Below are 13,220 nucleotides of genomic sequence, written 5' to 3'. Positions count from 1 at the left end.
AAGGGTAGAAAAACAAAAGCCCTCAAAACACGAAACTATCTTGAGGAATAAATCTGTTCAAAAAACATCAACAAACAACAGCGCATGCACGAATAAAGGACAATCTTCAAGTTTGTTTTTGCAAACTACAGCAGCTTTAACTAAACATGTGTAACTACAATAAAACTCTGACAAAATTTCAAGACGGAAAAGGAAAAACAACAACTGTATACAAGATAAAAACATGTGGACAGTTTGGAAGGCCTAAACACGCTTTGCCAGTTAAACTTGAAAGTAAGTCTGGAACACTGTGACTTGTTTAATCATTTAAACTTTTGATCTTTGAGTTCTCCTGACGACAGACACTGTTCTTACCCCACATGATTTGAGGTAGGCTCTTTCACTGTTCACAATAACTGAGAATGGTGCAAAGGCAACCGACCATTTCAGACACAAATCCGACTCTTCACAATTAAACAAGAATAATTTTAAAAGCTCAGGATGCCAGACATTACTCAGATTAACCCACAAAAGGCTAAGAACTTATTAGGGTTACAGTAGAAGCATGTCTACTGCCAACTGACGTTGAGACTAATGTGACATTTAGGTTATTTTATGAGCTCCCCTAATGGCTCAACAAACAATTCAATTCTCTAAATGTGATCATTTCAATGGTAATACTTTCTGCTTCTCCAACAGGGAGATACGACTAAATAATGCGCATGCAGCCTTGTTCATGTGTAATATATCAGAGCGTGCCCAAAACTCTTCAGGCAAACACTACAAATTTGCCTGGATCTTATCTTACCAGCCTATGCTTATCTTACCAGCATTCTCCCCAGAGCTAACACCCAGTCCCTCAGCTTTGTTGTATCTCTCGTAAGCCTCTAAATCCAACACACTGTTAGAGAGACCAAAGAAACATACCCATGGCCAATTAGTGCATCGATTGCCCATGTAATTAGATGGGGTAGATATGTAGTCCTTGGTCTACTGTTTGGAAAGGTTTGGTAAACATTGTTTCCCACTTAATGCATTAGAGCAGATTCTGGCAGGTTCTTGGATTCACCACTTTGCATGCTTTGGCAGGGGTTGCTTCAACAAACTTGGGACCTCATACGGACATCTGTGAATTCTAACCTTCCCAAATCTTCCTTACACGAGTGAAAGATTTCACAGCCTTGAAGCAGCACGGCAAAAATATGAGTCTCAGTTCAAAGGATGTTGTGCTGTTGACCCTTACCCATATATAACTTTAGATTCCCAGATAACATTTCAAATCAACCACAACGCTCCAGGATATCAATGTCACTGCTTCAGTGGACAGGACCTGGCAGAGGATCTTGACGGGAAGGCAGTGATCACCCCCCCAGCACACTGAACAAATAAAGGAAGCTTTTGAAAGATTGAGGTTGTATCCAATTTGTGATCTGACATTGGTACACAGACATCAGAACCAGCCTGATGGATGAAGTGAACCAGCACTGGATCACTGATCGACATCCAGGTCTGTGTGAAATAAACAGGCCTTTGGCCTCCTTTCCAGGCACATTGTATATGAATACAGTCATTGTTTGGTTCTTGAACTCAAAACCCTTATATTTGCTATACACCAGGCAGGCAAGAACAGCTTAAGTTAGGAAAATCACAATTTAATTCTTGCAGTACAATTTAATTTTATTAAAGAGTATTTACAAGCACTGACTAGACTCTCACCTGCATGATTCCATCAGCTCAGCTACACTAGTGAAGAACCCAACATCCATCTTGTCTTGAAGATGTGAAAGCATTCTCTGAAAAAAGACGAAGGTCGATTAATACTTGACAAGTCAAATGACTGTTTTTCTTGTGCTTATCTTATGCAAAGAGGTTAATATACCAAGGCAATTTCACAATGCTTGCCCCTTACCTCTTGGACGGCTACATTACCACCCCTCAGGAGGGAGATACCAAGTTGTAGAGTGCACATGACCATAGGGCTGGGCTTACCTATATGTATTCAAAAAAAAAAAAAACAAGCAAACTAATGTCAAAACTGTGAGCAGACTTTGTTGGAAATGTTTTTTTAGTAATTCAATTAGTAAAAATGGGATTTTCTGATTCGGCTGATAAATTAGATTTAAAATTTTTGAGAGGATGCTTTTGCTGTATACTGCATGTCCAGAGGTCATCTGGCACAAAGTGGTTATAAAAGCCATCAATGCCAAAACATATTTTCATGAATAAAAGCTGAGGGAGAGGGGTTCTTTCTGAACTCCTGAGAATCTAACCGTCACTGGCACTGAGAAGCAGCAGGACCATCTCTGCAGCACCTCTGTCGGCCAGCCTGCCTTGCTCAGACAACAATCGCTGCTTGGCTAGCTCTTGCTCCTGTAAAGAAAACAAAATCATGGTATAAACATTTGAACCCGAATGAACAAAAAACGCAGTACAAGACACAAAGCAGTTGTACCCAGTCAGGTAGCATGACTGGTGTACTCAAGTCAGAAGCACTGAAGAGAGAGGGGATGAAAAATGAGCAGCGACACTGCAGGGGAGGACGACACATTCCCCCCCCTCAAAGGTTCATGCCCTCCCCCATTGAAATGTTGATACGTCCACAACCTATGTACAAGCAGTTTATAGCTGCTTTTACTGAACCTCGCCACCCTCAAACCACCCTCTAAACAAAAAAAGCATGCACCCATAGGGGACCCATTGAAATTTACCCCTTGTTATCCCATTGAAAATGACACAGGAATGCCTTCTCCATATTTTACTTCAATAGTTAATGATACGACTTGAGTCTGGATGACTTGCAATTAACTATTTTTGCTGATTTGGTAACAACCCCCGAATAAGAAGTCACAGTGAAGGTAATGCCATGTTTGCAGACAAGATGTGCACTAAATGCCCCTTAACCACTTTGCGCCGGGGGACCCGGTATCGGGTACTTTATGTTTGTACCCATAGCTGGGGAGCCCGAAATCGGACAAAGGAGCTGGATCTTGTAACAGAACACAAAAGACCAAGCAGCTGGGACTTGAAGAACATTTTTTCAGTTGTCAATAGTGGAGTTAAACCGTCCTTTTTTAAAACACTATACCACTATTTGTGGCATTCAAAACGAAGGATTACAACCATGGACAAAAGCTCTCCAGTGCTGCGGCGCTGAGCAACACCATACCACTGCACACTAATCTGGCTCCATTGAAAATGACACCAGTAACGAACTGCTCTAGTTTCGAGAACAAAAGAAAATTACGAAACACGGCTCAATCTGGGCTCTCTTTACAAGGCAGGAGACCTAGCTGAAATACACGAGAATCAATAAATGTTGCCTGTCAGATTAAAGTAGCCAACAGACAGTCATTCGTGTGGGTGTAAATGTCCAGTAAATGAAGTGATGAATTTTTGAAGAATTTTGAAAATGGAAAATAATGAAAAACGCCTGTATTTGTGCATGGCCATTTTAATCGAACCCGGCGCAAAGTGGTTAAAGACCAACTGTGTGTGCTTACGACTTGCCAATATACAAGTCCACATCAAATTTAAGAGCACCTACAACATGCACATCACCACCTGACAAACCTACACTACGCAGCCAACGGAAACCATATCAAGTGAAATTCAAATGCAAAAAATACTAATGAGAAGGATGTTTTTTGGATGTAGCTTTGACGTACCTGGAAGGAGATGCTGTCCTCTGTTTCTTCATCATCTTCATCATCGTCACCACTGCAACTCTGAACAGTGGAAAGGAAAATGGCATTGTTACATGCATGTTAATATCTGAGTAGTTTCCCTTAAAAATAAACAGCTTTTAGTTTCGACAACCACTTCATTTTGTCGCTCTTGGTAGTGTGTCCCCCTGTTTAAGGCCAGGCCTTCCCAACTAGAAGACTAAGGCCCCTGGTCAAGCCCCACTTATTATACATGAGCACACTGGCTAAACAGTTCATCTGGAGGAATGCCAGTACAGTGTTACAAGTTCTAATGCCACTTTGGTTGGATTTCTCTGCGTTTATAGTTCATTCTCTCACATGTCCGGTCACAAGTAACAGGATGAATAGTGACAAAGGAATGCTTTTGAATAGCTTAGGACTTGGCTGAAGACGGATATGACGTGTTTTTCATCGTCAGGTTTTTAAAAGCAAATTCATCTCAGATTTCATGGAGAAAATCTGATAAAATCATCGACGGTTACTAGAAACCAACTTTTTAACGTAGAGATTAAAACTAAGCAAGTTACCCTGAATTTGCGCCTGACTTGCATTAACCTTGAGAATGTTCCACAATGATTTTGTCATAATGCTAAAGTGTGGATATAATTTCTGTGGTTGCATCATTTTAGGGAAATTCAGTCAAGGAAGTTAGTTTGCTGTATCCTGTGCTGAATATGACATAAGAAAGGCTCCCTCTTTCAGAATTGTACACTTCAACTCAACATCAAATTGCACCCATCTTTACTCTCTGGAGACAATTTCACCTTACTCATGTTCAAGCTACATGTATGAGTATGCAATGAGCAAATAAAGCTAGAGAGTAGTCTCCAATTGAAAGGGATTGTCCAAGACTGGCAACATTTACAAAATCCAGAAATCGTCAACTTTCAAATGTTGGTGTTTACCCTGCTCATGATGTCTGCGTAGGAAGCATACAGGAAGTCCTGTTCCACACCACTAGGACAGGAAAAAAGAGAACAAGTTGTCATCGTCTGACTCTGATAGAAAGTATCACTCAAGCATGACAGCTGTTATCAATACCACTGCCATTTTTGATACACTGTGTTCACTGCTGTTTAAAAGCAATGGGAACCTTTTTGGCATCACATGTTCACTCCTATGCCTTTGTGCACCACTTAGTTGAGAGTTAGCGCATGTGCACTCGATCACTTTACTGTGGATTTCGAGGCATATGACGTATGACGGATGGAGACCACAATTTATTTTAACACAATAGAAACAAACAAAGTTCACGGAAATAACCTGTTAACTAAAAACTGAACAGACAACATTAGACCACCGTATTATTGAACCCAGTTGCATAAAAAGTTTAAACAAATTCTGCCAATGGGATTTTAAAAAACATCATGACCAGTTTTGAAAGAAAATACGTCCATGGTCACTCCCATTTAAAACCATTTCTCCAGTTTATCAAAACAAATGAAATAAAGTGAGGTGTGTATCTGAAAAAAACATCGGAAGTAATTTCAAGCTATTGTGAATTGAATATTTTGCACAAGAATCATTTATCCATAGTTGTGTATGTATAGGTGCATCGATAGAGTACATGTACATGAACACACATAAATCATGGCTGACCATCAATCAAGAGATAGCCAAAATTGAAATTGATAAAACTAACGAAGGACGATTCATAATAGCTTAATAAACATTAACACAATCACTTTTTTCAAACACTCTTTCAATTACAAAGATATGCGGCACATGTGGAAAAAGAGGATAAAATTCAATATTTCGATTTTAAAATACCCTTTTTATGTTCAGAAATGTAACGTAAACAGACATCTTTCACCCCTTTTTCTCTGAAATATCACTCATGATTAACAAGAAACACATCACAATATGCAATCTAAAGCCTGATTATATTTCTCTGGTATAATTTCAGCAAACTTGTACATAATGCAAAAGATCTCCACAGATGGATTTTGGTATAGTCGTTTGCTGGCACCAACCTTTTAAAAAGCAACAAAAAGTGATCATGACCATTGCCGAATTTAGCACATGCGCACGAACTAAGTGGAAGGGGTGAACATAGGTGGCATAAGTACATGGCTCTGCTAAAAATGAAATGATTGTGTGTTTATAGAACTAGCAAAGAAAGTTCACACAGGCTAGGTACAACTGCAATCCTTAGTTACAGGATGTACGTTTTTGGTGCAATCAGTCAATCTGCGCCATCACTTGATCTGTTCACTCAGCTACACTTACTCAACTCTCTGCTGAAGATTTCCCCTTAGACAACAGTATCATCCATTCATGGTTGTAGAAAATTGTTTCAAAAGGGAAAGTGAGGTCTAAGATTTTATACAGCATCAACTGATAACACAAAAAGATCAAGCAATCATGCTGATCAATCGATTACACCTAACATTCACATGCACACAGGCCTAAATTCCACACTAAGTTCCTAACTCTTGAAAAAAGTTTGTCACTACAGAATTTTCTGCAGAACCATGGAACTGGTCCTTTACTTCCCCTCCATTCTTGTTTAGCACATTTGCTATGCAGAATTTCTGCTGAGCAACCCAAGCGGCAGATTATGAGGTCATTTGTAGGGTGCCTGTCACTGCAAAGTTTTAAGTGGCCAAAGAATTTAATTTGCAGCAGGCCTTGAGTAATCCATGTGTAGGAGCATGAAAGAATGACCGAACTGAAAAATGTGACTCGCCGTGAAGACAGAAAAAATGACCCGAAGTGCCCTCACAGTGACAGTAATTATACATTTCCATCGTACGAGTTCCAAGAGGTCACCAGGCCCTATAAGCCAAGACAACATTGGTCTTACTCGCGCTGGAGGCCGAACGACCGACTGAATGTCAAGATAAGTTGATGTAGCGGATCTCTACTGCTTTCTTCAGACACCGCCGCCAACTCCTCCCCACTGGACTTCTGGAATGGTAAATCCCAAACAAGAAAAGATTTAGGAATGCTAGCTTTGTGAGTTTAGAGCAGTCCATTACTTGACATGCAAATGCTAAGTGTTTGAAGGCTGTAGCAGAGCAAATTTCAGAAACATAATTTACTTGTGTCTATTCAAGATTATTATTTAGTGTAAACTTGGTTCATAACTTGATGCAAATGAAGAGCAAATTTTCCACCACTTCAGGCAAAACAATGCCAGGTGAGAATGCAAACAAGTTTTAAAATGTGACTTTGTTCATTCAAAACTTGTCGAGGTGAACTATACGAGTAATCCCTGAGATCTCTTCAATCCACAAGGTGGCTTTGGAGAATTTGTAAGGATTGAATATGGAATACAATAATGACTGTTTCCTTACGTTGTCTCCTTACAAGTTTGAGGGTTTGAGGGAAGATTCCGCAAGGTTCCTGACTAGATGAGCCCACCCCCAAGTGAGTTTGGGTTAAAAAGTTGACAGTAATGCTTACGGTGAGGTCTTCAATCAGTAAATGCTGAGCTGAGTCCTCCACAATCAGCCACTTTTCCTTGTAGGCTCGGAGGAAGTAGTTGATAGCACGATGCCTACAGAGAGAGGGATTTGAACAAACTGAGGCTGTTAAGAAGACGCAGCTGCTGGAGATAAGCTGGATTGTTGGTATCACAGACTCTGTGACATAATTGTATATGACACTGTGTGGCCGATGCACAGGGAACCGATGAAGGGCAAATTGTATGTGCACACTGGTTTGTTAAGTATATATGGAAAGGAGGTGATTTTCAAATCCATGCACGCAAACCCACAAGCAGCAGAAAACTGAGTGCTGAACGCAATGTGTAGAAACCAACTTTCTCCCACAATGCACTGCAGATGGGGTGGGGATTTGTGCAGACAACAGCAAGGATCCCAAGCGATAAACTGAAAGCTAATGGCTTCAGTCAGCTGCAGATTCGTCTTGACTCACTTGGGCAGATGGTGGAGTGGGATCATCCTGAAGCAGGCCATGATAGTTCGACGTCTCTGAGCTGACATGAGCCGCCTCCAAGCACTCTTCTTGGAGAGCGGGGGATGCTCCATCTGAAACCAAAGATCAAAACATGAGTTTCTCAGGAAAGAGCCTGCAGTGGGCAACAGTGAAGAACAGTGTTATGGTTTGATACTACACAAGTACTTTACGAGTATTATGATTAGTTATCACACTTGTATTGTCACAAGTACTGTCATCATCGACATGAGTGAAGAGTAAAAATGGACTCCCTCTTTACACAATTTACATGAACAGCCAGTGTCTTGAGTTGAGACTGAGGCACTTTCAAGGTACTCCTGACTACTTTGGCAGCAACTGTGAGTACTATGAAAGTCTCGGGGAAATACTTAACCACAGTACTGATAGAGATAGTGAAGGAAGCAGCGAGGGAGATAAGGAAAGGTTCACAGACACAAAAGGTTCAAAAGACCAAAAGAAAGAGGGTGAATAATGACTAAGGTCCTTTTGTTGCATATCGTTTAAAACAGCTTGTGATTTGAATTCAGACTGGGGACCTTGTGATGGTCTTGTGGGGTATTGTGATGGTCATCAGAGGACTTGACTAGAAAACTGGAGAGGAAAATTCAAAATAAGGGCCCAGTTCTCACCAAATGGAGTCTGTGCAAAACCAGGGCCATATTGATGATCCTGTCCACAATCTTCTCCTGAGTCATCTCCACGGCGTACACCATGCGATTGGACGCTGCCTTGTTGTACAGATGTCGCTGCCAATTCTTGGCCGCTTGCTGTTTGGAAATACAATGCAAAACAGCACTAGAATTCAATGCAACTATGTATATGAGCAGGGAAAGCACACTCAATCACTTCAGCCATGCTTTGATTTCCTTTTCAAGCATTCCTTCAGAATATGTGCAAAGCACTGAAAAAGAGCTTTAAATTTCCCTGTGGAATGGCCGGGACTCAATTTTATCCAGTCAATTTTTCAACTGTGATTTTTAAGGGATACTGCCGAGTGTGGAAGTAAGTTTACTACAACTAGTTGAAGCTAGGAAGCATGCAGAGGGCAAATGCATTAAAAAATCTGGGAGACACAGTAAAGCCAAACATTTAGTGCATCTACGTAGTAAATGGATACAAGCTATTGTTTTTTGTCAGTTGCAAAATGGACAGGAAAACCAGACCAACATAAGCCACAAACTGATGGAGAGCAACAAAATTCTTGCAGACAGATTACATTTGGCTGGAATAATGGGCTCCTTACCCCAAACATGAGAACCTAATAGAAGTACATCATTATTTTGGTCGCGATCCATGCAAAACATTCAACAGTCAGTTTAGGCTTCTCTGCCTCTTTTTCAGGAGTAAATATTGCATTTACTACTGGAAAACACAAACTTCAGTTCATTTCAACAGTGCTTCTTATATCAAATTTTTCATCTGCGGCTTTTTGGATTGTGAGTTCAAGTGATCATGAAAATAAAAAACTTTCCTGTATTGAAACACCGTTGGGAAACATTCAAACTTGCGGGCTAAATATACAATTAATATCATAATCTTGAGTTCTCCGATGTTTTCAGAACAGTGCCTAGGTCATTTATTTCTGACAAAACTAAGTTTATTATGACAATACTTCTTGTACCCAATTATTCATTCTTAATTTTACACTGTGACTTCAAAAATGATGACCATCAAAAAAGGTCTCTTGCATTGAAACATTGTTGAGGTCAAGTCTATGATGAGCAGGATCAATATTTTTGTCACAGGTGAATAACAAAATTCAACACACAGATCCATTCATAAGTATCAGACTTAATAAAGCCTAGTTTCCATCTCCACGTAAACAAACGCAGCCAGCATCACCGAACAGTCTCTGATGATTCATAATCATATGAAAAGGCTCTAACTGCGACTGACACAAACATACATGTAGATGCACATAGTCGGCAAAGTAGGATCATCTCCAACTCTGCCGAGTCTCTCCACTGATCATCAGCATAGGCCCATTTAAACAATCATGCTGGCATACAAGGTCTCTCTCACTTGAGTACCATGCATGTGGCCTATTTTCTCCTGGCAAATGAGTTCCTACAGTGTAGTTGTCAAGCAAAATAGCTGACCACGCATGGCATACATTAAATCGGGTTGGCTTCATGGAGTGGTATAAACCACGTAAAAGAGGCATTTTATACATTAGGTTACAGAATTTGATTTCATTTCGCTTTCAGTTTTTGAACAAATGATATCACACAATCTCTTCCACAATCATCTGTGCATTAACATCCTATGTACTGTAGGCAATTAGTGTCAACAAAGTAAACTATTTGCATTGCCGCTTTGTTCAGGCTCCAGAGTCTTTTGTCTCAGGTATGGGCAGAAAGATTCGAGCGTAGACACATAGTCCGAGCAAGCGACCCTTTTCCTTGGGGGTGGGGGGATGATATTTTTTCAAAGACACGTTCCTCCTCAGACTTCATGTGTTACAACTAGCTCCTACCTTGTTAAACTATGCTCCCACTTATTGCTGTCTGCCCTTTACAGCAACCCAGTTTCATACTGATGGCCTCTTGCGCCCTCACGCTCGTAGTGATGCAAATAGTAAACTAGGTTTAACTTGTGGCAGACTTGTGATGGATATAACAGCACATTACACCGAAAATAAGCTCAGTCAAATTCAAGCCTTTGAGGAAAAAGTGAATTTCAAGGAATCTTTGAGGACTCCAAGCAAAAACTTTTATCCCATCTCATAAAAAAGTCAATGAACATTTATGAAGACAGAAAGATACGAACACTTGCGGTTAGAGAAGGCCGCCTCGGACATGCACTAGGAGGCGGAGCTACCGAGGAAGCAGGGGCGGATCTAGCTTTATGAGGTTTGTGAAACGAGGACGAGGGCTTGGCAGACAGGGACGTGGACAAGTTAGAGGAACGTCTTCTAGAAAAGGTGGAGGAGCAGGGTGTGCAGGTCTTAGGGGAAGAATCACTGGAGTCGACCTCTTTGTCCTGAAGATGGAGGGAGTGCACCAGGAAATCTCGCACGTCCTTTTCCGTCTCTTTCTGTTGAGGAGATAAAAAAGTCACATATTTGACAAATTGTCACACAGAGCATATTTTGAGACTTTAACATGAATCTAGACTAGACCCCCAAGATCCTACAAAATTCACGAAGGCATTTAGGAGAATTTTTTTGCAGGATTGAGGCAGAAGTTGCGACTGACACTTGATGGTGAACAAACCAGTGAGAATTTGGCTGCAACTCATGAATATATATATGAAGTGTGGTATTTCCGCACATACATAAAGAATAGCTAGCTAAAGAGTGGACCTAACAACTCTTGCCTCCGAAAAAAGGAGCTCCACCCACACAAACCCACCTCCTGGAACTTCATCTTGGCCTGTTGCACCAGCTCCTGTTCTCGTGCACCGTAAAGGTTCATCCCAATGGGCAGCATGCGCTTCAGACAGACCACTACTAGGCTGGTCGGCGAACCCTGACCTTCAACCCTACACTCCCTGGCTTTCTTAATGCCGGCTCCGGGGTCATCCGGTGGAGTCAGGCCCATCCTTCGGTTTGAGGTCGCGCACGCCAAGAGGGCAGCGTTCTCCGCCTCCATTTGGGCGACAAAGTTCTGCTCTTCACGACGGCAGTTCTACAAAGTGACAGTGAGATTCAAACAATTTACAAACAAATAAATTTGATCAAACCGAAGTTTGCTGAGGTAAAAGACTCAACTTGTGGCAGCGCTTTTATTGCAATGGAACAGGGTTGTGTTTATGGACCAAATTCATCTGAAGCACACAAGAAAGAAATGTATGAGAATACCATTCCCAGCATCATGTACACTCCACTTACTTAGTGAGCGATCTCTACCAGTACATTCCTTGAGAAATATATTTAAATACATGCTTGCCATCTCAGGGGGCTGGGTATTGATGAACTGAACAACCACCTCAAGAGATAATATGTGTCAATAAATAACCCCCTGTGACTAAGAATAACGCATGCTCCTATGAAATTGCCAATCAGCGACTTATCCATTTCCCATGGGCTTACATCTTGTTTCTAGTCACAGCCAAAATAGTCACGCACGTCCTTACAAATCCGCGGTTAGATTTGCTTGCATTCCTCTTTGCATCTCCTTTCAATATCCCCAAGATCATTTGTAGATAAAAGATACTGCACAAAGTGGACCAGCCTCTGACCTTGGTTAAAGTTTTGCGGGTACAAGCAAATCAGAGGGATGGACCTGCCAGTGAGGCTTACAAGTGAAGACTTACCGCAGATCGTGCCCAACAACTGAAGATGCTAGAGACCTCACTAAAGAGGCTTTCGGCTTCCAAGGAAGGCATCTTAAGCCACTTGGCCCTATCAAGTCAAAAAAAGAGAAGAAATAGCTTCCAGATTCAAGGGAATATTCAGACTAAAAACCAGTATTGTCATCAGGTCCTCTGACTACCAATGAGGTTCGTTCAAAAGAAACTCCTTCACCACAATTGCTTGCAATTGACTTGTAAAGTCATTTACAATTGAAGTTATTGTAAGTCTCCAAACAACTGAAGAAATCCTTTGAAAATGATCACCATTTTGCCAGACTTTTAAGATTCAGCAAAGGTACACAATGTTTACCAGCTCAGTGTTTTGATTGTCATATTTTTGAAGCATAAGCTAATATTGGTCTCTGAAGTGTTTGTAGGAGTTAAAGCAAGGTACATGTGGCTATTGCCTTGTCTGTGAATTTTGGAAGAGTTAGGAGAATGCCTTACTTCAACTTTGAAGCTGAGTTTGAGAGGAATCATCTAATTGCTAATACAGTCTACTTGGGTGCTGTCAGAGAATGAGTAAGCCGGTTCTGCATTTCAACACTGCACGCTGTCAAGTCATTCAAGACACACTGTTGGCCCCATCAGTATAGCTGTGGGCCAACTCACAAGCACTGAACCTAATCAAACCTCTGAAGTTCGGTTCTCAAATGAACTGCATAAAAATTAAATTTCAAGCAGCTGTGTCTGTGGTCTTTAGCTTTACTACCAAACACCTCAGAAACAGCACCCAATTTTGCAAAGCACAAAATTCTTTAAAATCTGTATAAAAAATAGGTAATCACGATAGAATGAACACAGGCAATTTCAAAATTACATATCAGGTTTTGCTTTTGATCATAAATGGCAAAAACAAATATATTGTCAGCAGACATTCAAATGAACTTAGCCAGACCACAGCTGGACTGTTTAACAAGCTTTAGCCAAAATAAGGATGGAATGTTAGTGCTGTACCTTTGTGAGTCAACAAACTTGATGAGGAGGGGATAGAAAGCATAGATATCCCTCACTATCAGGTGATAGTCCTGTCAGATAAGAGAGACAAAATGTATGAAATATTAATCAGGTGGTTGATGTCTCCACACAGTCTATCAAGAAGAGCTTTCATTTTCTATCCGCCCGAGCTGAGGTGCACACCTAATCAGCGAAAAGAAAGACAGGTGGTTACATACGGGTTCTTGCATGCATTCAAGGTGTACGCAAAGACCATACATGCCGAAGTAAATTAGTAAGGCATACTCAGCGTGCTTCGCATCAAACGTGCATATACTTGCGCGCCTCATGGTGTGCCTACGCGGTGAGTGCCCAAAAAAA

The 13,220-nt window shown here is 41.0% G+C and overlaps 1 protein-coding gene across 15 annotated transcripts in view; it reads right to left on the bottom strand.

Annotated features, from left to right (window-relative positions):
• Positions 1-13,220, bottom strand: part of LOC110986867 (ryanodine receptor 2-like) — a 188,975-nt gene that overhangs the window by 38,589 nt on the left and 137,166 nt on the right. For 14 of the 15 annotated variants that reach the window (XM_087131551.1, XM_087131550.1, XM_087131563.1 and 11 more), the window contains 14 exons: positions 12,861-12,931; positions 11,865-11,952; positions 10,961-11,236; positions 10,377-10,643; positions 8,237-8,374; positions 7,566-7,678; positions 7,092-7,185; positions 6,490-6,593; positions 4,589-4,640; positions 3,645-3,704; positions 2,250-2,349; positions 1,889-1,968; positions 1,696-1,772; positions 807-880 (listed from right to left, as the gene is read on the bottom strand). In XM_087131551.1, the coding sequence (XP_086987677.1) occupies positions 807-880; positions 1,696-1,772; positions 1,889-1,968; positions 2,250-2,349; positions 3,645-3,704; positions 4,589-4,640; positions 6,490-6,593; positions 7,092-7,185; positions 7,566-7,678; positions 8,237-8,374; positions 10,377-10,643; positions 10,961-11,236; positions 11,865-11,952; positions 12,861-12,931 (1,594 nt within the window). The remainder of the gene's footprint in view (positions 1-806; positions 881-1,695; positions 1,773-1,888; positions 1,969-2,249; positions 2,350-3,644; positions 3,705-4,588; positions 4,641-6,489; positions 6,594-7,091; positions 7,186-7,565; positions 7,679-8,236; positions 8,375-10,376; positions 10,644-10,960; positions 11,237-11,864; positions 11,953-12,860; positions 12,932-13,220) is intronic. The other variant, XM_087131564.1, reaches the window with a different exon arrangement.

Source organism: Acanthaster planci, unplaced genomic scaffold (genome assembly GCF_054643075.1).
Source record: "Acanthaster planci isolate LZ-2023a unplaced genomic scaffold, COTS_SCS Contig2, whole genome shotgun sequence".
NCBI lineage: Eukaryota > Metazoa > Echinodermata > Asteroidea > Valvatida > Acanthasteridae > Acanthaster > Acanthaster planci.
Note: the sequence above shows the minus strand (reverse complement) of the source record. Positions and strands in the feature narration are given on the sequence as shown.